The sequence below is a fragment of the Rhinatrema bivittatum genome, chromosome 6 (assembly GCF_901001135.1).
Source record: "Rhinatrema bivittatum chromosome 6, aRhiBiv1.1, whole genome shotgun sequence".
Lineage (NCBI taxonomy): Eukaryota > Metazoa > Chordata > Amphibia > Gymnophiona > Rhinatrematidae > Rhinatrema > Rhinatrema bivittatum.
In genome coordinates, this window is record NC_042620.1 from 197,839,522 (window position 1) to 197,864,789 (window position 25,268).

Here is a 25,268-nt window from a genome sequence, read left to right on the forward strand (position 1 = left end):
CCTCAGCTGGTGTCTCCTCCCTCTTCCAAGCGCCAGGGCTCGCCTCGGCTCCCTGTGGGTGTTCCCGACAGGAATCCAGATGGCACTGATGATGTTGATCCTGATTCCCTGAAAGATGGGGAAATTCCTCCAGGCCTGGAACCATATTGAACCATGTTGCGGTTCTTTCATAGATATGAACTGCTGGCCCTGATTTCCCGGACCTTGAAACAGCTGGGTGTTCCTGGTTCAAATGCTATGTCAGAGCCGAGGAAGAATACCATTTTGGTTTCCGTATGTAAAGCCTCTTGTTTTTTTTCCCAGTGATGGATGCCATCCAGGAATTGATTGATCTGGAATGGGGTGCCCCAGAGGTAAATTTTAAAGGGGGTTGGGCATTGAAAGGCTCTGTATCCCCTGGATCTAGCTATGAGAGCGTTTGCGGTTTCCCTAAGCAGATGCTCTAGTATGTGCCGTGTCTAAGCGGATGATTATCCCTGTAGAGGGAGGAGCGGCCTTGAAGGATGTACATAATACAAGGATTGAGGCTATTCTTAAGCAAGCCTTTGAGGCAGTGGCGATGAATTTACAGATTGCTTCCTGTTGCGCCCTAGTGGCAAAATTTTGTCTGCTTAACTCTTTGGAAGTTGATGAATCTGGAGGAAATGCCAGAGCAGTTATGGAGCCTGCTGCCACCTTTTTAGCAGACGCAGGCTGTGATTTGGTCTGGACCTCGGCCAGAGGAGTGGCTTCGGTGATAGCAGCCAGGCGTCAACTCTGGTTGTGAAATTGGTCAGCTGACACAGCTTCCAAAGCCAGTCTTACCAAGCTCCCCTTTAAAGGCTCGCTCTTGTTTGGGAGCGAGTTGGAGAAACTGGCCAGTAAGTGGAGCGAATCTCCGGTGCCTCAGTTGCTGGAGGATAAGAAAAAGTTACAGCACCCCTTTGGTATGAAGGGTCATTTTCAGGGTTCCAGGCATTTTTTGTCCCTACAGAGGGATGACCTTTCAGCAACTGACTTTTCGGTAGGTCTCAGTCCTTTCGTCCCCGGAAGCCCAATAGAGGAGTGGGCTCGGGTGGTGGACCTTCTCAAGCTTCCCAATGAAGGATTGCTGACCCACCTTCCGGAACAAGAAATAGGGGGACATCTCTCTCTCTTTTATCAGAGGTGGGACGAGATCACGCCAGACCAGTGGCTCGCTGTCTGGAGTTAATGGCCCAGGAGCGCTGGAATGCTTAAGAGTCCCGCTGGAACATCAATTGCCTGGAGGCCCGGGCAGTACAGCTGGCATGCTTGCAGTTCAGCCACAGGCTGCAGAATCGAGCGGTTAACATGATGTCTGACAACGTGACAACGGTGGCCTATATCAATTGCCAGGGAGGAATTAAGAGCCAGCAAATGCTGCAGGAAATAGACCAGCTGATGATATGGGCGGGAGGTCATCTGCAGATGATCTTGGCATCTCACATTGCAGGAAAAGACAACGTAAGAGCGGACTTTCTCAACAGGGAGAGTCTGGACCCAGGAGAATGGATGTTGTCAGTCGAGGTGTTTCAGCTGATTGCGGATTGCTGGGTCCTTCCGTTCCTAGACCTGCTGGCGACTTCTCAAAATGCGAAGGTTACTCACTTCTACAGTTGCAGGAGAAATCCGTGGTCCCTGGGATAGACGCTCTCGTTCAGGTCTGGCCGGAAGACAAATTGCTTTATGCCTTTCCTCCAGGGCCCTTGCTGGGCAGGATAATTCGCAAGATTGAAGGCCACAGGGGGCTAGTACTCCTGGTGGCACCGGACTAGCCCAGGCATAAGAACATAAGAAATTGCCATGCTGGGTCAGACCAAGGGTCCATCAAGCCCAGCATCCTGTTTCCAACAGAGGCCAAAACCAGGCCACAAGAACCTGGCAATTACCCAAATACTAAGAAGATCCCATGCTACTGGTGCAATTAATAGCAGTGGCTATTCCCTAAGTAAAATTGATTAATAGCCATTAATGGACTTCTCCTCCAAGAACTTATCCAAACCTTTTTTGAACCCAGCTACACTAACTGCACTAACCACATCCTCTGGCAACAAATTCCAGAGCTTCATTGTGCGTTGAGTGATAAAGAATTGTCTCCGAATAGTCTTAAATGAGCTACTTGCTAACTTCATGGAATGCCCCCTAGTCCTTCTATTATTCGAAAGTGAAAATAACCGAGTCACATCTACTCGTTCAAGACCTCTCATGATCTTAAAGACCTCTATCATATCCCCCCTCAGCCGTCTCTTCTCCAAGCTGAACAGCCCTAATCTCTTCAGCCTATCCTCATAGGGAAGCTGTTCCATCCCCTTTATCATTTTGGTTGCCCTTCTCTGTACCTTCTCCATCGCAACTATATCTTTTTTGAGATGCGGCGACCAGAATTGTACACAGTATTCAAGGTGTGGTCTCACCATGGAGCGATATAGAGGCATTATGACATTTTCTGTTCTATTAACCATTCCCTTCCTAATAATTCCTAACATTCTATTTGCTTTTTTGACTGCTGCAGCACACTGAGCTGTCGATTTTAAAGTATTATCCACTATGATGCCTAGATCTTTTTCCTGGGTGGTAGCTCCTAATATGGAACCTAACATCGTGTAACTATAGCAACAGTTATTTTTCCCTATATGCAACACCTTGCACTTGTCCACATTAAATTTCATCTGCCATTTAGATGCCCAATCTTCAAGTCTTGCAAGGTCCTTCTGCAATGTATCACAGTCTGCTTGTGATTTAACTACTCTAAATAATTTTGTATCATCTGCAAATTTGATAACCTCACTCGTCGTATTCCTTTCCAGATCATTTATATATATATTGAAAAGCACCGGTCCAAGTACAGATCCCTGAGGCACTCCACTGTTTACCCTTTTCCACTGAGAAAATTGACCATTTAATCCTACTCTCTGTTTCCTGTCTTTTAACCAGCTTGTAATCCACGAAAGGACATCGCCTCCTATCCCATGACTTTTTAGTTTATGTAGAAGCCTCTCATGAGGGACTTTGTCAAATGCCTTCTGAAAATCTACCTACACTACATCTACCTACACTACATCTACCGGTTCACCATCCATGGTATGTTGATTTTTGACAACTCCTGGTGGATGCCCCCCTTAGTCTTCCGCCACACATGGATCTGCTTCAGTAGGGACCAGTTCTTCACGAGGATCCGACTTTATTCTGTCTTACGGTTTGACCCTTGAGAGGCTTGCCTGTTAAAGCATGGTTATTCCTCTGCAGTGACTGCCACTTTACTCCACGCTCGCAGGTTCTCCCCCTCCTTGGCTTATGGTATGGGTTTGGAGAGTTTTTGAGGCCTGGTGTGAGGAGCCGTGTTCTTCCTCATTCAGTTAAGATCCCTCTCTTATATACTGTGAAGTCAGCTTGCTCCATCTCCATCTGCTGGCAGGGGAGCATAAACCCACTGGTCCTGAGTCCATCTGTCTACACTAAGGAAAACGAAATTATCAGGTAAGTAATTTCTCCAGTTTAGCCAGAATATTCAGCAGCACAGCCATGCCACTAAAAATGTAGTTAACCCGATTAGTTTAACCTGCTAACTTTAGACCTGCTACAGGTCTAAAATCTGGCTAACATAGTCTGAATATTGCTACTTATCCTGCTATGTTAGTAGAATAAGTAGCCATGGCCCCGTCCTGCCCACCATTTAAGACGGATAACTATTTAGCCGGTAAATAGTTATCCAGCTAAGAGCCAAATATTCAAACAGCACCACTTAGCCAGATAAGTCCGAACTTATCTAGCTAATTGGTGCTGAATATCAACAACCTATATTTCACGTGAGAAATAATTGTACCTTGTGCATGTAATAATCCTCAGTTTATGTGAGGAGGCAGGTATTTTATAATTTATGAACATACACTGCTTATGCAAATATTTGTGCATGTACTTTTAATTACTAGTTCACCCAGACCCTCCACAACTTAATCCAGACCTCCCATCCAAAAGTGCAGGCACGTGTGATTTCATTTCTGTGTCTCATGGATGTAAAAGCATGTGTGTAAGTTGCACATACACCATTAATAAAGGGCTTGTGTGCGTACTTCTGAACACTGCCCGGGAATGCCTTGACAAGCTCCCTTTTTGGTTTTTTTTGCTCACATAATGCACACATGAAATGGTAAGTATCCAATAGTTAGAAAATTTGCTTACAACATACATGGGCTTACATACATGTGTATAGCCCATTGTTTACTTGCACAATCCCTGCATAACACTTTGAAAACTGACACCATAATGTTTCATGCACAGAAACATGATTTGTGTGCATAACACATTTTCTGTTCAGAGAACATGGTTTATGTGCACAATCATGATCTCTGTGCATAAATCTTGAGTACAGAATCCCTTGTACCATGAACTTTAGCTTCAGTCTCATAGACTAACACTTGCCCCTGAAACTATACTTTACTTCTGACCAAGAGTTTAATTTCCAGTGCTAAGAAATCACAGGCTAAGTCTATGCTCCTCTCTGCTTTGGGAATTAATAACTAATGCCTTTATTAAAATGGGATTTGCATGGAGGAGCACTAATGTACACGAACATATTAGCAAGTGGTTGTGCACACGTTTTGTGTAGAACTCCTTGCTACATCGGGAATAAAAAAATTATTTATGCAACCACTTGCCACTGTGCAAGGATAACATAGCACTCCTTATTATTTCAGCTCCTTTAAAAGCCTTGGAAAAAGCATCCATCTGAAAAAAATTGGAAAAAGCATAAGCATTGGCAAATTACATATAAAACATTGAGAAGGCGAGCTAAAAAATCATTTGAAAAAAAGCTTGCCTTAGAGGCAAAAATGACTAATAAAAACTTTTTTAAATGTACCCAAAGCAGGAAACTTGTGAGGGTGAGTTGGAGGGTTAAAGAGGCACTTAAGGAAGGCAAGGTCATTGCAGAAAGACTGAATGACCTTTTTGCTGCTTTGTTCACTGAAAAGGATTTTGGGGAGATACCCATGCCAGAAGCTAATAAATGGTGCTGATTAAACAAATCACAGTGAAGCTGGAAGATATAATAAAGCAGATTGACAAACTAAATAGTAGCAAATTGCCTGGACCAAATGGTATATATACCAGAGTCATTAAAGAACTCTAACATGGAAGTGCAGATCTGTTACTGGGAATTTGTAACCTATCAGGATCATCTGTTGTGCTTGAAGTTTGGAGGGTGGCCAATGTATTCCTGATTTTTTTTAAAGGGCTCCAGGAGTGATCCGATAAGCTCTAGACCAGTGAGTCTGACTTCAGTGTTGGGAAAGATTGTGGAAATATTTCAAAGGGCAAAATCACAGAACATATAGAAAGACATGGTTTAATGGGACACAGCCAGCATGGACTTAAACAAGGAAAATATTGCCTCACCAATCTGCTATATTTCTCTGAAGGGGTTAATAAACAAGGATAATGGTGAGTTGGTGGATGTAGTGTATTTGGATTCTCAGAAGGCATTTGACAAAATTCCCTATGAGAGAGTCCTAAGAAAATTAGAAAGTCATGGGATAGGAGGCAGTGTCCTGAGGTCAGTTTCTCATTGAAGAAGGATAAACATTGAGTGCCTCAGATCTATAGTAGGGACCCAAAAAACAGAGGGAGATGATGAGAGATAATTGGCAATCAGAGATAATTGGAAATGAAGCCATTGCTAGATAGTTGGAGACTGTGTTTTGTTAATATTCATTTCAAGATACTGTTTTATATTCCATGTGTAAAAGTATCAAATTTATATATGAATTAATTGATTTAAAGTAAGATAAATAGATTCCTTTAGAAGGAGACCAAATGTTATAAATAAATCTGATTGACATGCTAAATTTTTAATATATATTTTCAGATACATACATTTTTAGTTAGTACGTTTATTCTATGTGTAATTAATTATTTTAAACAGAGGTACACTGATACTTATTTTTAGTCTCACATATTTAATCATGCCGTTGTTACATAAGATACATTTTTTAAAAATACTGTTAATTCATTTTTAATCAATTCTCCTTTTTTCAATTTACATTTTTGTTCTTAACTGGTTGTGCATAATATTCTCCTTTATAACCTGTCATACATTTTTTGTTTTTATACTGGTTGTATTAGTTGTTCTATTAATGTTTAATCTATATGTTACCATTTTATTATTTATATGTCCTGTTTTACATTTATATGTCCTTTTTGATTAATTAATTTATTTTATGGTTTTATATTGAGATTTAAATATGTATGTCGTGTTCATTCATTGTAGCCCCTGAGACAGCCACACAGTGGCGAAACTCGGCCAGAGTCGGGCGTTTTTAATTTGTCTCCAATAAAATTTTATATCCAGTTGGACATCTGGCATCTGTTTCATTGTTTTCATCCTGTCGGATCTATAGAAGGACTAGTGCTTTTTAACATATTTATAAATGATCTGGAAAGGGGATCAATGAGTGAGGTGATCATATTTGCTGATGACACAAAATTATTCCAAGTTGTTACAAGTGGATTGTGAAAATTTGCAAAAAGACCTTGCGAGACTGGAAGACTGGGCATTCACATTGCAGATGAAATTTAATGTGGACAAGTGCAAAGTGATGCACATGGGGAAATGTAACCCACACTGTAGTTACACAATGTTAGGTTCCATATTAGGAGTTATTACCCAGGAAAAGGACATGGGCATCATAGTAGACGATACTTCGAAATCCTCAGTTCAGTGTGCGGTGGCATCAAAAAACAAACAGAATCTTAGGAATTATTAGGAAAAGAATGAAGAATAAAACGGCAAATGTCATAACACCCTTGTAATGCTCTATGGTGAGGCTGCACCAGGAGTACTGTGTGTGGTTTTGGTCACTACATCTCGAAAAAGATATAGTTGCATTGAAAAAGGTAAAGAGAAGAGTGACTAAAACAATAAACGGGATGGAATGCCTACCCTAAGAGGAAAGGCTAAAGAGTTTAAGGCTGTTCAGCTTGGAAAAGAGATGATTAAGGGAGGATATGATAGAGGTCTATAAAATCATGAGTGGAATCAGTTATTTATTCTTTCAGAAAATACAAAAAGTAAGACACACTCCATAAAGTTAGTAAGCAGCACATTCAAAACAAATCAGAAAATTCTTTTTCAAACAATCCTAGAATTTATTGCCAGGGGATATGGTTAAGGCAGTTAGCATAGTCAGGTTTAAAATAGGTTTGGACAAGTTCCTGGAGAAGAAGTTCATAAACTGTTATTAGCTAAGTAGACTTGAGGCATAGTCACTACTTACCACTGTGTGATAGCAGCATGGGATTTATTTATTGTTTGGAATCTTGCCAAGTATTTGTGACCTGGATTGGTCATCTTTGGAAACAAGATACTGGGCTTGATGGGCCCTTGGTATGACCCAGCATGGCGATTCTTATGTTCATGTGTTTAGGCACCTAAATTTAGGGACTCAAGCCTTGTCTGTCTTCAGATATGCCGGCTTGGGAACCCGACTTAGGTTAGGCCCCTAAACCTTTTGAAGATTAATCCCCTTTATCCCTGTATATGAGTGGGACAAATGAAAGCTTGATAGAGTCTTGAAAGCAAGCATCCATCTTTACTTACATCACCTACCAGGTTGCCTCACTGAGTAACTGAATGCTTTTGTTCTCCTTGCAGATGACACCGATGGAGGAGATAAGCAGAAGAAACAGCTGACTAACCCCCACGTGGAGCTTCGTGAGTAGAAGAAAGCTTTGGCTTTGGGTTTTTTAAAATCACGTTTTTATTCTGTTTGCATTACTGTTCTCATCTTATGGGGAGATGCTCTTGATTCTCTCAGTTTTAGGATGTGTATATTTTAACATATATATTTTATTGTCCAGCAGTCTGTCTGGAGGTGTTTCTCCCTGCTATTTTTGTGTGATTGTGTTGTACCTTTTTTTCATATAATATCCAAGCCTTTGTAGCTTATTCTATTTGGTATTGAAGGACCTGTTTCATGATAAAATAAAGGTCAGTATCTTGTCTAGGCAAATGACGGTACCTGTAAGGTTGGCTGACAGTTTTAGACTTAATTATGTCTCCAGCAGCCCCTACCCTGAGATTGAAATGCAGAGCAGTTGGTAATACCTGCTCCTCTCAATGCAAGGTACTGGGGCGGCCTGACATGCTTGCCTTGGTCTGCTGCAGACATGACGTGGATTTAGATTTTAGATTTCATTTCTTTTGCCTACTCCAATTTGAACTCAAGGCAAGTTACAGGTGGTAAGGCCTACAGGCCTTACCACCTGAGACCCCCCATATTCAAAGTCATCAGTGTGGATAGGAAGTTCTCTTTATAGGCAGTTTAGAAAAGATTGTAAATAAAAAAAAAAAAATTATTATTGAAGTAATGGGACAAACCACAAGGTTTTAATATCTGGCCCCTGCCACCAGATACGTTTTTTACAGCAAAGTCAATAATTGGATAAAATTTATCCAGATAAATTGGATGCATATTGAGGGTGTTCCAGAATGGAGTTAGTTGGATAACTTAACCCTGGTAACTCCAATATTTAGAGTTAGAATAAGTTATTTGGCTAAGTGTGGACATGCTTCAGAGCCAGGGTTAAAGTTATCTGGGAATGTAAACCCAGATAGCTTTAACATTAACTGGCTGTATTCAAATTATAGAGCCAGTTAAGAGCTGGAAAAATAATTTAAAAAAATAAAAATTCTTGCAGGCTTATAGGCTTGGAACCCCCATCCTCACCCCAGTAAAGTGGACCATAGTGTTTGCTCCTTCTCCCTTCCCCCCTCTTGCCTCGCCCCACAGCAGATTTAAAAAAAAATAAATGTTTCATGCCTGTTGTCCTGAGGAGCCCTCCCCCCCACCTGGAAAATAAATCCAGCTTCCAGGCCCCCTCTTCATGCCTATCCTCCCCCCCATCCGGCACACCTTAAAATCCTGCCAGCTGTAGGATCATTTTACAATCGTAGTGCTCTCGGCAGAGTTCAGCGATGTTTTGATAGCAATGCTGGTGGCACAGGTTGCTAGCATTGCTGCTGGAGTGCTACTCTGACATCAATGCTGGTAATGTATGCTACCATTGTTGCTGTCAAAACAACATTGCACACTGCCGGGAGCGCTGTGGTTATACCATGCTCGTGGCGGCTGTGGGGATTTTGAGGATGCTGGGTCATGTGTGAGAGTTTGGGCTAGATTTTTGGGGGGAGGGGAGGATGGGAATGAGGAAAGGGCATGAGGAAAGGGCCCTTGGACACAAGATTTATTTCCTGACTTTGGAGAAATAGGCCTGCAACTTTAAAAAAAAAAAAAAAAAAATCTTTTGTGGGGTTTGTAGGTGGAAGAGGTTTGGGCATTATCGCCCACATTAATTTTAGTCCTTTACTGAGGTAGGGGATTGGTCCTACCAGCCCGCTAGGATTAAAAAAAAAAATTCTGGCATTTAATAGGCCGTTTAATTTGAATATAGCTTGTTAAAATTATAGTTATATAGTTACATATACCTGAATAACTTTAAACCTAATTGGTTATATTTATACATAGCCGGTTATGCTTGAAAGTTATCCAGGAAACATTACTTGAATAATATATTCAGTGGGTTTATCCTACTGAATACCCCAGATAAATTATCTGGTTGATTGTAGAGGGATAAGTTATCCATTTGCTGCTTTTCTGAATATTGGTCTCTAAGTTAGTACCTTAGGCAATGGAGGATGAAGCTTCAACAGGAGACTCACATTTAGGGTGAGCATGCCAGAGAGCCATTAATTAGCCATTAGTCATTAATTAGCTGGCTGTGCATGTATTCCTACTTGATTAAACTTTGGAAAATAGATTTTAAAGTGTCTCTCCAGTGAAAGAATGTGTATTTTCACTAATACTTCCTGGTCATATTTGCTCAGTGGTTAAAAATCACATTTTTACAGTTTCAGTAACCACAGAGTGCAAGTTGATTAGGAAGCACTGAATGCACCCTTTCTGGAGCTGACATCAGATATCAGCTCTCTTATTGTTTGGTATTCATTCCAAATATGCAATTCAAGGTTCATGCTTTTGTTGTCATTGTGTAGCAATTAGGAGGTTCTTAAATTTTTTGACAGTGGATTCTCACTCCTTCCTTCAACCCAGGACCAGTTCAGTCTCTGATCTTCCTTACCCCTTCTCAGTTTGCTCCTCACCTCATCTCAAGCTGTGTCTGAGGCAGATGGACTTGTTGTTGTCCCTCTCTGTTGTCTTTTTTTTATCCCATTTCCCCATCTTTGTATTTTACACATTGCCCCATGTCCTTTTTAGCTTTCTTCTCCTCCTATTTCATCTCCACCTTTTCTAGTAGACTTCACCTTTTATGTCCCTGCTTTCTCATTTCATCCCTATCTTTCTCTCTCTCACATTCTCCTTCAGCCCCTCCATCTTCTCTGAGAGCAACGGCAGCATGGAGATACTAAAAGCAGTGTGCTCTATCACCATGGCATCTCTGTTTTATCCTCTTCCCTTAGCAGTCACCTCATTCTAACCTGAAGCATACCATAGGGAGATGAGGCAGTGTGCACAGTGTTTTTACTGTTCCTGCACTGCCATAGGCTGCATGTTTGCTCTGCACCTCCTCATTCTGCTGGATTTTTTTCTTCTGTTCCCTGTGATGGCATGATTAGTAGGATGGACTTTTCTAGCCATCTTATTAGTGAGTCCTTCAGCAGCTGACTTTTATTTCACCTCTAGTGTAAGAACCACTGTTCTCAGAGGGCAAGCAAGATGGTAGTCCTCACACATGGGTGACATTGGATGGAGCTGCAGTCTGAAATTTTGATCTCAAAGATTCTAGAACTTTCAACCATACCCTCCTGAGCATGTGCAGCTCTGCCCTAGGCAGAGTCCCTCAGTCTCTTTTTTTTTTTTTCCCCCACGGAGCTGTGTGTGTCATGGTATTCAGCTTTGCTCTCTCCTCACACTTTTTGTAAGTGATTTTTTTCTAGAGCTGCAGCTGTTTTTCTTTTCTTTCCCTTACAGTAGTTTTATTTTCTTTTCCTTTTTCCTCCTCTTTCTACCGACCTCTAGTGTCGGGGACCAGGACTGCCATTGAGCGCCATGGTCCCCCTCACCATCAGAGCTGCCCAAACCATTGATACCCTCGGGGCCATCGACGCCCTTGATCCCATCAAGGTGCATGGTCTCGAAGCCATTGAAGTGCGAGGCCTCTGCTGTGACTGCTCTCGAGGCCGCGACTGCCCTCTAGGCTGTCGCGGTGCAGGGCCACCATGGAGGCCATTCGTTGCCAATCTTGATGAGGATGAGCACCATTAAGGCAATGGGATCGCTGTTGAGCGCCTTGGTCCTCCTTGAGGCCATCTACCATTGGAGTTCTTGAAAGCCCTCGACTGCCTCTGAAGCCCTCGGGTGTCAGAGGTTTCGGCTTGGAAGGATCTAGCATCAAGGTCGCTATCCACTCAAGGCACCCCAGAACACAGAGGAATCCAGGCACAGTAGTCCTGTGCCCTCCAGACTCCTTGCAGTGCCCTGATGGGGCACAGAGGGGCATCCTGCTGTCCCATCACTGACCTACGGCTATCAGACACCATGGATACTGACTATTTCAGGGGCATGAGCCTCTGGATTGGGGAACATCGGAGGCCCTGACTGGATTCGCACACCAGCGGTGCTAATGTGTGCTAGCGAGGATATCCTTGGCTCGCAGCATCGCAGCACTTGGCTTGCAGCATCGATGCCCTTGGATAGGTGAGCCGAGGGATATTGTGAATGGCGCTGGCAGTCATTGGTTCTTTTGGGCACAAAAGAGACGTGTCAGAGCTGTGTTGGGGCAACAGAGCCTCTGCCTGCAGGGGCCCCTGGCATCCTTGGTTGCCGCTTGTCCATCGATGCCTTCGGGCACGGGGTTTCTATCAATGCTGCCGGGTTGTCTATGACCACAGGCGCCTGTAGTGCTGAGGATGGCGCTATGTATTGCGGAATATAAAAAATCTAAATAAAATAAAACAGAGGGTAGTGCAGTTTTTGGAATCCAATGGATTACAAGATCCAAGGCAGCATAGCTTTTCTAGAGCTAGATCATGTCAGATGAATTGGATCAATTTCTTTGATTGGGTGACTAGAGAGTTGAATCAGGTAAGAGCACTAGATGTAGTATATTTGAATTTCAGTAAGGCCTTTGGTACGGTTCCACTTAGGCAACTTGTAAATAAGCCAAGCATCCTTGGTATGGGCCCTGAAATGACTGACTGAGTTAGAAATTGGTTGAGTCTGAGGCATCAAAGAGAAGTGATAAATTGTTTGTTCCAAGGAGACGGGCATTACTAGCAGTGTGCCTCAGGTCCTTGGACCGTTTTTTTCACCATTTTTGTGAATGTCATGGCAGAAGGCTTGTCAGGAAAGATTTCTTTTTGCCATTTATCCCAAAATAAGCAACAGGTAGACAGCCATGAAGGTGTGGAAAACATGAGATCTATGAAGCTCAAGGAATCATCTAATGTCTGGCAGCTAAGATTTATTGCTCAAAAATGCAGAGATGCATTTAGGCTGCAAAAACCCAAGGGAGAGTTATAGTACAAAAGAAGAATGGGATCTGCTGGTGGTTGTATCTGATAATCTTAGGGTGATCAAACAGATGGATAAGGAGACAGCAACAGCCAGAAAGATGCTTGGGTGCACAGAGAGAGGAATAATCAGCAGAAAAAAAGGAAGTGTTAGTGCCCCTTATAAGTCCTTTCTATGAGACTTTATTTGGAATACTGTATTCTATTCTGGAGACTGAACTTCCTTACATTCTCTCTTACCCAGCACATTATGTAACCTGTCCCTGGCTTTCCTCCAGTCTTTCTGCTTCCTACGCAGGGTAATACACTGCCATGTTCTAGGATTTAATGCAGTTCCAGTACTTTCACTATGCTGTTAGGCAAGTGCTCAACTAGTATAATTTCTCCAGCGACAGTCAGCTAGCCATGGGTTCTGGGAGTTTGGCATTTTCACACATGGGAGGTAATTTTCAAAAGGATGTACATGCATTACATGACTTTTGAAAATTGCTACTTTTATGCACATAACTCCTTTGAAATTTCAGTTTTCCAAAGGTTTTAGGTGCATATATGTGCTTTTGAAGACTGCTACAATATAGGCTACTTTTGCCTTCGTAATGCATGGTGTTTGGCCTGGATGTGTGCTTTGTAATCATGTGCTCTGAAATTCCAAGGATTTGTACTCATCTTAACATTTTCCTGCAGAGTTTTCTGATGCTAATGCCAAATTCTACTGCCGGATTTATTATGCGGGAGAGTTCCACCTAATGCGGGAGGTCATTCTGGGTAGCAGTGAGGAGGACTTCATCCGCTCCCTTGCGCACTGTGTGCCTTGGCAGGCTCGTGGGGGCAAGTCGGGAGCTGCCTTCTATGCCACAGAAGGTAATGTGTGTTTCTGTAGTGATTGTACATGCTGACAGGGGTGTAAAATATAAATACTTTGACTTAATGAATACATGATGACCCTCTCATAACAGGCTTATCTTCTGAGATTGTTTCCTGTAAGGCTGATGGTACTTAGTATATTACCTTCCTAAGATATTTTTTCCTTGTTTTCTTATGACATTTTTTTATTCCATTTCATCCTTCTTACACCAGTCTAGTCTAGTCAAAACAGGAGGATTATGTCCCCCTACCAGCAGAATGGAGACAGAGCACGCAGACTTTCTCCATGACATCATTGCCACTATGTGTAGGTGTTGCAGCACAAAGAAACTCCAGTATTCTCTGCCTCCAGTAGATGGTAGGACTTGCAAGATTTCCAGGACAGTGTTTGGGCTGCTAAGGGTCACGCCCCTGGTTTCACCCAGGAAAATGAGCCCAACTTGGAGATTCCCAGTCCCATAAGGTACTAGGTGGAGCCTGGGTGACAGGAGGGCTTCTTCTGGACCAAGTTATAAATAAATAAATAAAGAAATAAACAAATAAATAAATAAAAAAAGACAGCCTTTGTCAGGTTCTGCTTGCTGCAAAGAGGCGGCCTCCAGCCTGCTCCTTCCCTTGTGTCTCTGCTATTTTGAACTGCCTCTAAGAACTCTTTAAATTTAAAAAAAAAAAAAAAAAAAGGAACAGAAGGCAGCAGCAAAGAGAGGCCTTTGAGTGGCGGTTCCCATGCAAGACCTCCCCAGACAGACCTTGAGGGAGTGTTGGGTAATTTGCTTCTTACTATCGGATGGATTTAGCTGCATGGGAGCGGATCTGGAGCAGCTTATTTTGGTAGTGTGGTGAATAAAGGAACCGCTATTAAAGAAGGGGATCACGGTTGCTTTTGTGGCACATGTGGAGGCAGGTGTTAGGTGTCAACAGCGGGGCCTTTGTGTGTGGCCTGTTTGGATCAGAGAGGTCCTGGTAGAGGGTTCTCAGGCTGCCAGTGCTGTCAACATGTCACTCCTGCATTGAGGAAAGTTGCCATGAGGGATAAGTAGTCTGAGTAGGATATAAGGAGGCCTCAGCGCTCCAGTTTTGGTGGGCTTGTCGGCCATTTTGGCTCAGCTTCTCATGGGTTTTCTTGTTCAGCATCAGCCTCGCTTAAGCTTTGTCAGAGATTTAGGGGATCCCCTGGTGCTTGAATTAGCTGAAATATCAAAACAGGTCTTCTTTGTGCCAGCCTTCTGAAGAGGGAAAATTTTCCCTTTAATGTTTCACTTTCTGCATCATGTTTTCTCTTCCCTATAGAAACCTGAGGGAAAGTGCAAGGCCTCATTAAAGCCTTTACTGTGTAGGTGTTCTGATTCCCTAAAGAAGTCAGGAGTAGCAACAGATTCACTGTCTCCTCTTCAGTGGACCTTTGGTGAGATCCAGAAGACCCAATAAAAAAAAAGAAGCAGTTTCTGTCCTGAGCATCCCAGGAGGCAGCTGCATTATAGGGTCGAGGGCCCTCTTTTTCCAAGCTAGCAGCTGGGTGCAACACCAGGGAGCCCGGTTCACTCCATCCCGCCGGATGTCACCAGCGCTGCGGCTCTCTCTTCCCTTCCTGACTCAGCGCTTGGGTGGACCGCGATTATTTTTCTATTTTTTACAGAATTGAATTTTAGCTTTCTCAGGCCCGCTGCCATGCTCGTCTGCATGCTGAGCATGTGGCTAGGTCCGCGCATGTCTTTCTCAGGAGGGGCTGTACTTGGCATGTCTTCCCGGGGGGGGGGGGGGGGTGCTCCGGGGCCGCTAAATTGGTTAAAGGCAAGGCTGCCCGAGCTCCTTCAGTGTTAGCTGCACCGAGATCAGCTGAGGCAGATCCGTTCCTGCTGAGCGTGGGAACGGAGGCCATTTTGGAGTCTCTTAGATCAACAACTCGTGCAGCTATCGGGGAGGGGATTCTCCCACCTCCTCTCTCTCCTCAGCCAGGGTTTCCTGGAGGGAGAGAACCTTTACAGCCTCTCTCACCTGCAACGGAGGATAGCCCCGAGGGGGCTTCTGACTCCTCCTCCTCCTAGTCCTTCTCCTCCTCCTCGGAGTTTATTTTATTTCTCCATAAGGCTTTTAAAGCCAGGAGGGAAGGGAAGCTGCAGGTTGGGGGTAAAACTTCCTCTAGAGGTCTTAATTCTCTTTCTCGAAAGTGGTCTAAGTCTAAGGGAGTCTCTGGGTCCTCCAAAGCTAAGCACCTTTTGCATACAGGGGCTCATCAGACCGATAATGATTCCACGGGTCAGGATACGGACCCAGGGGACCAGGACCCACAAGGCAAGCCTCCGTTGGGGGTGGATACAGACCCTGATCAATATCCACAGGATCCAGCACGAGGCTCTCACATTGTGGAAGGAGATGACCCTAAGGTGGTCCGTCTGTTTAGGAGGGAGGAGTTGGCTCCGCTTATCCCTGCCATACTCGGAGAGCTAGGCATAGATGGGCCGCCAGAGGAGTCCAGGCTAGGGGCCATGGACCCTGTTGTTGGGTCTGAGGAGCCCAGCTACTTCCTTTCCTTTTCATTTTTCTGCCACTGACTTGCTATATAGAGACTGGGATACCCTGGATCTGGGATTGAAAGTTCCGGAGGAAGCAACTGACATACTGCAGGTGCCCAAGGTGGATGCGGCGGTGTCCGCAGTCACCAAAAAGACCACAATCCCGGTTACGGGTGCTACAGCCCTGAAGGACCTGCAGGATAGAAAGTTGGAGCTGCAGCTCAAGAATTTTTGAAGCATCGGCACTGGGAGTGCGGGCAGCTATGTGCAGCAAATTTGCTTTGTGAGTGGGCCTTCGCTGGGTTCAGCAGTTACAGGCTAATGCTGGTCTTTCCGATGCAGAAGCACAGCAAGCAGGGCATCTGGAAGCTTCGCTCGCTTATAGTGCGGATGCACTTTATGATCTGTTACGGACTTCGGCCAGATTCATGGTGTCAGCAGTCTTGGTTCTTCGGCTCCTGTGGTTAAGAAACTGGTCGGCGGATATTTCCTCCAAGGCTCAGCTGGGATCGTTGCCTTTCAAGGGTAAATTGCTTTTTGGCAAGGACCTAGAGGATATGATTCAATCCTTGGGGGAGAACAAGGTTCACCGACTGCCAGAGGATAGGCCCAAGTTGAGGGGCTTCTTTTCTTCACGGTCTTGATTCAGAGGGAATCGGAGATTTCGTCCGTCCAGAGCTCCAGCTTCTTCCTTTTGGCAAGTGTCCGGTCACCAACAGTCCTGGTCTCAGCCCTTTCATGGCCGACGCTTTGGCAGAACCGGGGCTATCCAGTCCGCATCTGGGGCAAAGTCTTCCCAATGAAGGGACACCGACCCATTCCTCTGTTCCAGCTGTCGGGGGCAGATTGTCCCTGTTTTACGAGGAATGGGTCAAGGAGACGTCGGACCAGTGGGTACTTACTGTGATAAATCAAGGCTACGCTTTAGATTTTGCACACCGCCTTCTGGGGCGGTTTCTGGTCTCCCCATGTGGTTACGAAGAGAAACGATAGGCAGTACAAGACACCTTGCAATGCCTTCTGCAACTTGATGCCATCACCCCGGTTCCTCAGGCAGAGCAGCGAAAAGGGCGTTATTCCATTTACTTCGTAGCCCCCAAAAAAAGAGGGGTCCTTCCGACCCTTTCTGGATTTGAAAGGCATAAACCACTGCCTCAGGGTGCCATGTTTTCGCATGGAGATGTTACGGTCAGTCATTGCCTCGGTAAGAAAAGGAGAGTTTCTGGCGTCACTGGACCTAACGGAAGCATATCTTCACAAAGGTATTCGGGCCGACCACCAGATGTTTCTGAGGTTCTTTGTGATGGGTGATGTCACCATTTTCAGTTTCTAGCTTTGCCCTTTGGTCTTGCCACTGTGCCCAGAACGTGTCCCAAGGTAATGGTTGTGGTGGCGGCTTATCTGCGCAGAGGGGGGTTCCTGGTGCATCCATACCTGGAAGACTGGCTAATTCGGGCAAAGTCGGAGTGGCTTGGCCAGTTGGCAGTTCGCAAAGTGCTTCAACTCCTGCGATCACTGGGTTGGGTGATCAACTTAGCCAAGAGCCGACTGGTGCCCACCCAGTCTTTGGAGTTTTTGGGAGCTCTATTCGACACTCAAGAGGGGATAGTATTCCTTACCTCGGACTGAATTGTCAAGCTACAAGCGGAATTATTTGCGGGTTCTCGGCTCCATGACTTCCACCCTGGAGCTGGTGCCCCTGGGCCTTTGCCCATATGCATCCTTTACAGTCAGCATTGCTTTCGCATTGGAATCCAGCCTCCGAACAGTTTCATTTACCTCTCCCTCTTACGGATATGGCGCGCTCTTATCCGTCTCAATTGGTGGCTTATCTTGGACAACTTATCCCGAGGAGTTCCCCTGGAGGTGCCCGAATGGACGGTGGTGACCACGGATGCCAGCCTTTCCAGATGGGGAGCGGTTTGCCTGAGGAAGTCTGTGCAGGGACAATGGTCCCAGGAAGAATCTCAGTGGTTGATCAATCATCTGGAAACCAGGGCAGTGTGGTTAGCATTGCAAGCGTTCTGCCCTCTCCTCCAGGAGAAGTCAGTCAGAATTCTTTCTGACAATGCGACCACGGTGACTTATATCAATCGCCAAGGGGAAACCAAGAGCCAGCCAGTGGCCACGGAAGCCCAGCAGCTGATCATCTGGGCGGAGAAGCATTTAGTAAGTATTGCAGTCTCTCACATGGCAGGAGTCGACAACGTTCAGGCAGACTTTCTCAGTCGGCACCGCCTTGATCTCAGGGAATGGGAACTCGCAGACGAAGCTTTCCAGCTCATATGAGACGTGGGACGTACCCCGCATGGATCTCATGACAACGTTTCAGAACGCCTAGGAGAGTGGAGATACACCCAGAAGAAGGCATCCTCGTAGCTCCAGAGTGGCCGAGATGGCCTTGGTTTGCAGACCTGGTCAATCTGGCAGTGGCGGGTCCCCTGCGGTTGCCACTGCTTCCGGACCTTCTCCATCAAGGAAGAGGTCGATCGCTTTTGTCTAGTGGCATGGCTTTTGAGAGGCACCGCCTGAGGAGCAAAGGGTATTCGAACGCTGTGGTGGCAACACTTCTCCGGTAGCGCAAGACATCCACCAACCTCGTGTATGTGCTCATGTGGAGAATCTTTGAATCTTGGTGCATGGACCAGGCGATTGTTCCTACGCGGTCTTCGGTGTCGGATATTTTAGGTTTCTTACAATCCGGACTCGCCAAGGGCTTATCGTGTAGTTCCCTGAGGGTTCAGGTGGCAGCTCTTGGCTGTTTTCGTGATTCCAGTTAAGGCGTGGCATTGGTTGCTCACCACGATGTGGTTCCATTCCTAAAGGGGGCAAAGCATTTATGTCCCCCGATCAGGCACCTTTGTCCTTCTTGGAATCTGAACTTGGTTCTCTCAGCTCTGTGTACGGCGCCCTTTGAGCCTCTGAAAATGGCTACAATAAAGGATCTCACATTAAAGGTGATTTTCCTTATCGCTATCACATCTGCTCGCAGGATATCGGACCTCCAGGCTCTATCCTGAAGGGAGCCATTTCTGAGAATTACGGATTCTGGTGTGTCCTTGCGGACAGTTCCTTCCTTTCTTCTGAAGGTGGTATCTGCTTTTCACGGGAATCAGTCAGTGGAGCTTCTGTCATTTCCCGTTTTGGACTGGTCAGACCCTATGTCTAAAGACTTACGGAAACTGGATGTTCGGGCGTTGTTGCGTTATCTGGAAGTTACTAACACGTTTCGTGTGACGGACCATCTTTTTGTGCTGTGGGCTCGTCCAAAACGAGGAAATATGGCATCTAAAGCTACGATTTTGCGCTGGTTGAAAGAGGCTATAGGCTCAGCATATTTGCTGCGTGGTAAGCCTGTACTGTTTGGTCTTCGGGCTCATTCTACCCGTTCGCAGGTGGCTTCTTGGGCGGAGTTTCAAATGGTCTTACCACAGGAGATCTGCAAGGCGGCGACTTGGAAGTCTTTGCATACCTTTGCCAGACACTACAGACTGGATGTTCAGGCACTGGGTGATGGAGGCTTTGGAGAAGCAGTACTTAGAGTGGGGCCTCTCCAGATCCCATCCCAGGTAAGAAAGCTCTGGTATATCCCAGGAGTCTGGACTGATCCGGGTATGTACAGGGAAAGGAAAATTAATTACCTGATAATTTTCGTTCCTGTAGTACCATGGATCAGTCAGAGTCCCACCCAGGGAACTCATGGAAGTAAGGGAGAGTCTGCTCAGTTATTGATTGATTTGTTTTCAGATCTGCAGAAATTGTATTGACCGTCCTCAAGTGGTTCCATAGGTTCAGTTCCTAGGAGGGTTAAGTGAACCGGTTATTTCTTTTTCTTGTTGAAGGGTTATTGTACATAGTTATGGTGGTTTTTTGAGAGCCATTCTGCTTTGACATTAATACTGCCGGACTGTAGGTGGCGGAGTTTTGTTTTGAAAACTTCTCTGTCTCCATCTGCTAGAGGGGGGGCAAAACCCAGGAATCTGGACTGATCTGTGGTACTACAGGAATGAAAATTATCAGGTAAGAAACTAATTTTCCTAGCTATTAGGCACAAGGGGGGAGGGTGTTAGACCATGTGACCAGGAGTAGTTTTGGTTTTGAGATTGGAGGACGTGTTTCAGTGGGCTCTGCAAAGTTAAGCCCTCCGCTTAGCAAAAGAGGGATGAGACACTGCCCTGCCAGTTCTTGGTGATAGGCTGGGGGAAAAGTGGGAGATGGTGAGTTTTGTAATTTTTTCTAGACTAAAAATGAGGATTTTGGCTGGTTTGACCTGCACCATCTGGGAGGTTGTAACCCCCTCTCCAGAGGTGCCGAGAGGGGCCTATACACTCCTTCGACCTATGTAGAGGAGGTTGCAGTGTCCTGCCAGAAAGACCCTTTTTGGATTTTTTTTTCTATTTTGTGGGAAGGAAGGTGTTTCTGCTGCCCCCCTTCTTTGACCAGTGAGGGAGCTATTTTTTGAAGATGAGTTTGGGGGTCCCAGATGGTCCTTTTCTCCAATCGGAGTTTCCACCCTGGGACATAGGACACAGGTAGGTGAAGATCAGGAGTGCCCTTCTGTGGGGAAGGGGAAGTCTGCCCTGGTTAGTATATCCTGGCCACTTTGGGACATAATTCATTCCAAACCATGGATGGATTTATAATTCCCAAGTTTCAGTAAAAAGGGACACTTCCACAAAGGGATACACCAAGTATCCCCCAGACATCTGTGCCATAACAGAAACATGGCTCAAACCTATGGATATAGCAATTATAAATCAACTACCAACACAGACCTACCAATTCTTCTCCCTTCCCCGACAGAGAGGTCCAGGAGAATCAGTAAGAAGGAATGACCTTTATCGAGGCCCATGATGAGGTAGTCTGTCAGGGATATGAGTAGGGATTCTGTGCTTACTGCTTTTCGGAAATTATAAATCCATCCATGGTTTGGACCTCTTCAGATGGTCCAAAACTCAGCAGCCAGAATACTGACAAACACGAGGAGAAGAGACCACATTTCACTGGTCAAAGAAGGGGGGCAGTAGAAACACCTTCCTTCCCACAAACCTCTTCAGATGGTCCAAAACTCAGCAGCCAGAATACTGACAAACACGAGGAGAAGAGACCACATTTCTCCCATATTTAAAGACCTACACTGGCTGCCGATCCACTATAGAATCATTCATAAGGCCATTACCACTATCTATAAAGCCATCCATCAACATGCTCCACTCAACCTACAACTCCCTTTCAGAAAACACACTTCCTCTAGACCCATTAGAGAAGCTTACAGAGAATCTCTTCATGTACCCCATGCTAAAACCTCTCAACATATAACATTTAGAGACTGGGCCTTCTCTACATCAGGACCTTCAATACGGAGCTCCATTCCACCGGACCTTCGTCAAGAACCGTGCCTCCCAACATTCAGAAAAAGACTTAAGACGTGGTTGTTTAAACAAGCCTTTCCAGACCCCAACTGAATTGCAATTGCAACATCAGCCACAGTCAGACATGCTTAGAACATTGTAAATAATTTACTTTCTCTGTTAAATTCCTTTTAAACTTTCCTCCACCCAGTTTGGAACATCCTTGTTTTATTGTAACTTTTGAACTTCTCATCACTTGTTATAGTTTCCTAGTTTATTTCATTTTATACCCCCTGTTAAATGTAAACCAGCATGATGTGATTTTTATCTCGAATGCCGGTATAGAAAAACGCTAAATAAATAAGTAAACTTGTACTGCATTAAAGACAGGTAACCTGGATGTACTTTGATATTTTATTTATACATTTTATTGATTTTTCTTCAATATCAGCAAATATTGTTATGAACATCCATCCAGCAAGTTCTGCCTGTTTTGTCCAGGTACTTGTCCCGGTACTTGTCCCAAAGAGCAAGAATAACACACACACACACAATGTCTCCAATGCCTGGGCCAAGAAGGTTATCCTCCCCCCCCACCTATAGGGAAAAATCCCCCCCAGGAAACAAAAGAGTTGGGAAGAGGAGTGAGGGGCTAGCCCAGGTAAAGAAATTCTTTAATGACCCTTTGGCATTGGACACATTCCCCAGAAAAGGGTTGCAGTTGAAACACTGGAGTTTCTTTATGCTGTACCACCTATACATATTGGCGATGATGTTACGGAGAAGTCTGTGTGTTCTTCCTCCATTTGCTAAGGGGTAAATAACCCACCTGTTTGGACTGGACTAGTGTAGCAGGATTCATTGAAAGAAAATTTCTCCATACCATTATAACTTTGCTTATAACTTTAGTTTGCTCTTCCAAAGGACACTGGATGGTTCATAGGTTTTGTCACTCTGTGCCAATTCTTTCACCCTCCAGATCATTGGTTCTAATCCAGTGTGGATCAATATTGAATTGATCATTTAATATCTGAAAGCCACCTGGGTCTTGTGGTATCTCTTCCTTGTGGACAGGTGTCCATATCACTGACAGATCACCATCTTACTTTGGTACTAATTGATTCCACCATTGGCTGCCCTAGCAGAGAGGGCAAAGACTGCACAGGTATGAAGACTGAATTGCCCTTAGAAGTGCTCTCCCCAGGGTAGGTTTGAGGCATATTTGCAGGGCAGTGTGGGGAATCTTGTAATGTTGCTTTCTGTGCTGTACCTAATTTGTCATTTAGCATGTTTCATGAATACTCAATTCACATTAAAAAAAAAAAAAAAAAGTTTGGCTTTATCTACTTTGCTATGAAACTTGTGCAAACAGTTTTGGATTGTTGAAAACGTCTTATGGTTGTGGCCCTTTTGGGGTGGAAAAAAAGGGAAAGGGGATCATATGGAGAGTTTAAAGTCTCGTTTGTTTAAAAACAAAAATTAACATTACATTTCCCGTGCAGAGTTTCTTTACCAGGATACCATGGAACCTTCTAGAGTGGGTTTGTTTGTTTCTGGTGGAAAATCAGAATTTCCTGTCTCATATGTCAACCTCCCTGTTGCTGGTTATTAACAAACCTGCCTCAAGAAATCTAAGAATAATAGAAAAACTTAGAGCCTTATTTCTTTTGTTTGACCAAAGGATAAAGACCTCTAGCTCCATAAAAACATGTTAATAGTCGGCAGCAAATGTTTGCAAATCTACAAATGAATTCAAGATGATAAAAGCCTATTTGAGATATGATATAGAGATATCAAATCATGAATGGAATTAGTAATATAAAAGGAGAAATTGTTTCATACTACAAGAATTAGGGGCACCCAATGAAATTTTCAAGTAGCAGATAGAAAACAAATAAGAAGTATTTCTTTATAAAATACACAGTTCAGTAGTGAAATGTTGTGGAAACCAGTAGTGTGTAATCTGGTTCCAAAAGGTTTGCAAAAAGAAAAGTGAATTGTACCCTAAATGGTTGAGGATGTTCAGTGCTCCACTGTAGTAGGGGGAAAGGGAAGTACTCTAATCATGCCCTGTGTTTTGCAAACCATCTCCAAGCACCCACTCCTTGTCACCTTCAGAGCCAGGATGCTGAGCTAGATGGACCTTTGGCCTGATTCAGTCTGGCAAGTCTTACATCAGTAAAAGTGCTAGTTGAACCTTTTGGGCTTCCAGGCAAGCTGTTGAATCAGTTGATGAAAAGTGGATTTTCTCTGTCTCTCTCCAGGCTGAGTCAGTGAGATGTTAAAGTGAGACTCGAGTTTAATAATTCAGATTACAGTTCAACTGAAACTGCTGAGCAAGGAAGTGTCTAAATATTTCCTCACCTTCCATAATGAACACCCAAATAACTTTAGTCTGATACTTCAGTTTAAAGGTGTACACTGTACCATTTCTTTCCAGCCTTGTAGAATAAAATCCTATAGGCTAAGAAAAAGATTTCTTTTGTGTTTTGGTGAAGCGCTTATACTTATTCAGCATTGTCAGAACTTTTGCCACTGGTCAGTGCCTCTTAATGTGCTAATTGTGCATCTCAGAATTTCTACTCAGGTTCATGCGATATCTAGCATTGCAATGCATGATTTTTCACAACTATTTTATAGGAGGAAATAACACACACACATCATCATGCATCTAATCTTTTTCCCAGATGACCGGTTCATTTTGAAGCAGATGCCCCGCCTGGAGGTGCAGTCCTTCCTCGACTTTGCTCCCCATTATTTCACTTACATCACCAGTGCTGTGCAGATGAAGGTAGGAGCTGAAAACTCTGCAAGTTTTGTGTTCCAACTGAAGCAAGCAAGCCAAACAAAGGAAACTTAGAGACAAAACAATTTGCCAGAAACGTGGATAGGTCACAGTTGGGTCAGGCAGACACAAACTGAGCACAGCAATTTTATTTTTTTTTCCTAAAATGGTTGCAAAGGTCCCTCTAAGGTGAAAGCACATCAGATGTGCGATCCTCTTGGCATGTGTAATGAGATGCAAGAACTGAAAATACAGAATGAGATGTTAGAGCCATTATATACTATTCAGTATTTTAACATAGGCTTTTTCTGATCTAATTTTTAAAGACCTTTTCTGTTAAATACTAATGGATATATAAAGAGAGAGAGTAGCAGACCAGAGTGTCCAATGTACTTGGATAATAGATTTAGATTTATTAAAATTTCTTAGCTGCCTAGGTGGCTACAGTACAAATATCACAAACTGTCATCAAAGAAACAGTTCACGGCTCGAAGCCCCCCATCTCCTGCTCCCAAAAAAGTCAATCTAAATCATAAAAATGTCTGTGTAAACAAATGTCTATAATATGGCTCTAAAAATGTTAGTGCATGTCATGAGCCTCAAAATTTCAGGGAGTGAATTCCACAATATTGTCACTGCAACGGTGTGTTCTCATGAGTTTCAGCCAATCAGTCTTCCCAAACAGAAGGAATGTTAAGCAGACCTCACTTAGCCGAGCGCAGATTGCGAGATAGATTATACAAGTAAAGAGGTGATCCATAGAAGCGAGACAGTATTAAGGATTTTATGCACCCTAAGCGCAACTTTACATTATCTACCAATAAACTGGCAAGCAATGGCGATCACGTAGCACTGGAGAAATATGGAACAAATAATTTCTACTCCTTGCTAGATAATGTGTTAAACTAGTAAGCCTGGATTTGACAGCAGAGGTTTCTTTAAAGACAAACAAATTCACCATTCACACAAGTGGCTCACATGATCATCATGCATGATGCTAATCAGAACAAATTTTCCAGAGTTTTCTGGCAAAGGCTAAATCCTTTACTGCTTATGTATGGGACTCTGTCTTTGTGGTTTTGTCATTCAATTTGACAAATGGATTACCCTTCCAAAATTTGTCTCACCAAATTGTTCTCTCCACAGATGCATCCAATGTGGATTGGGAGGTCCATTTAGAGGGGTTTCATACTCTGGGTCCCTGGTTCCTCCATGAAGAATCTTGTCAC

The 25,268-nt window shown here is 44.1% G+C and overlaps 1 protein-coding gene across 6 annotated transcripts in view; it reads left to right on the forward strand.

Annotated features, from left to right (window-relative positions):
* PIKFYVE (phosphoinositide kinase, FYVE-type zinc finger containing) overlaps window positions 1-25,268 on the forward strand; it is a 404,626-nt gene that overhangs the window by 354,016 nt on the left and 25,342 nt on the right. For all 6 annotated transcript variants that reach the window (XM_029606384.1, XM_029606389.1, XM_029606390.1 and 3 more), the window contains 3 exons: window positions 7,649-7,708; window positions 13,211-13,387; window positions 23,942-24,045. In XM_029606384.1, the coding sequence (XP_029462244.1) occupies window positions 7,649-7,708; window positions 13,211-13,387; window positions 23,942-24,045 (341 nt within the window). The remainder of the gene's footprint in view (window positions 1-7,648; window positions 7,709-13,210; window positions 13,388-23,941; window positions 24,046-25,268) is intronic.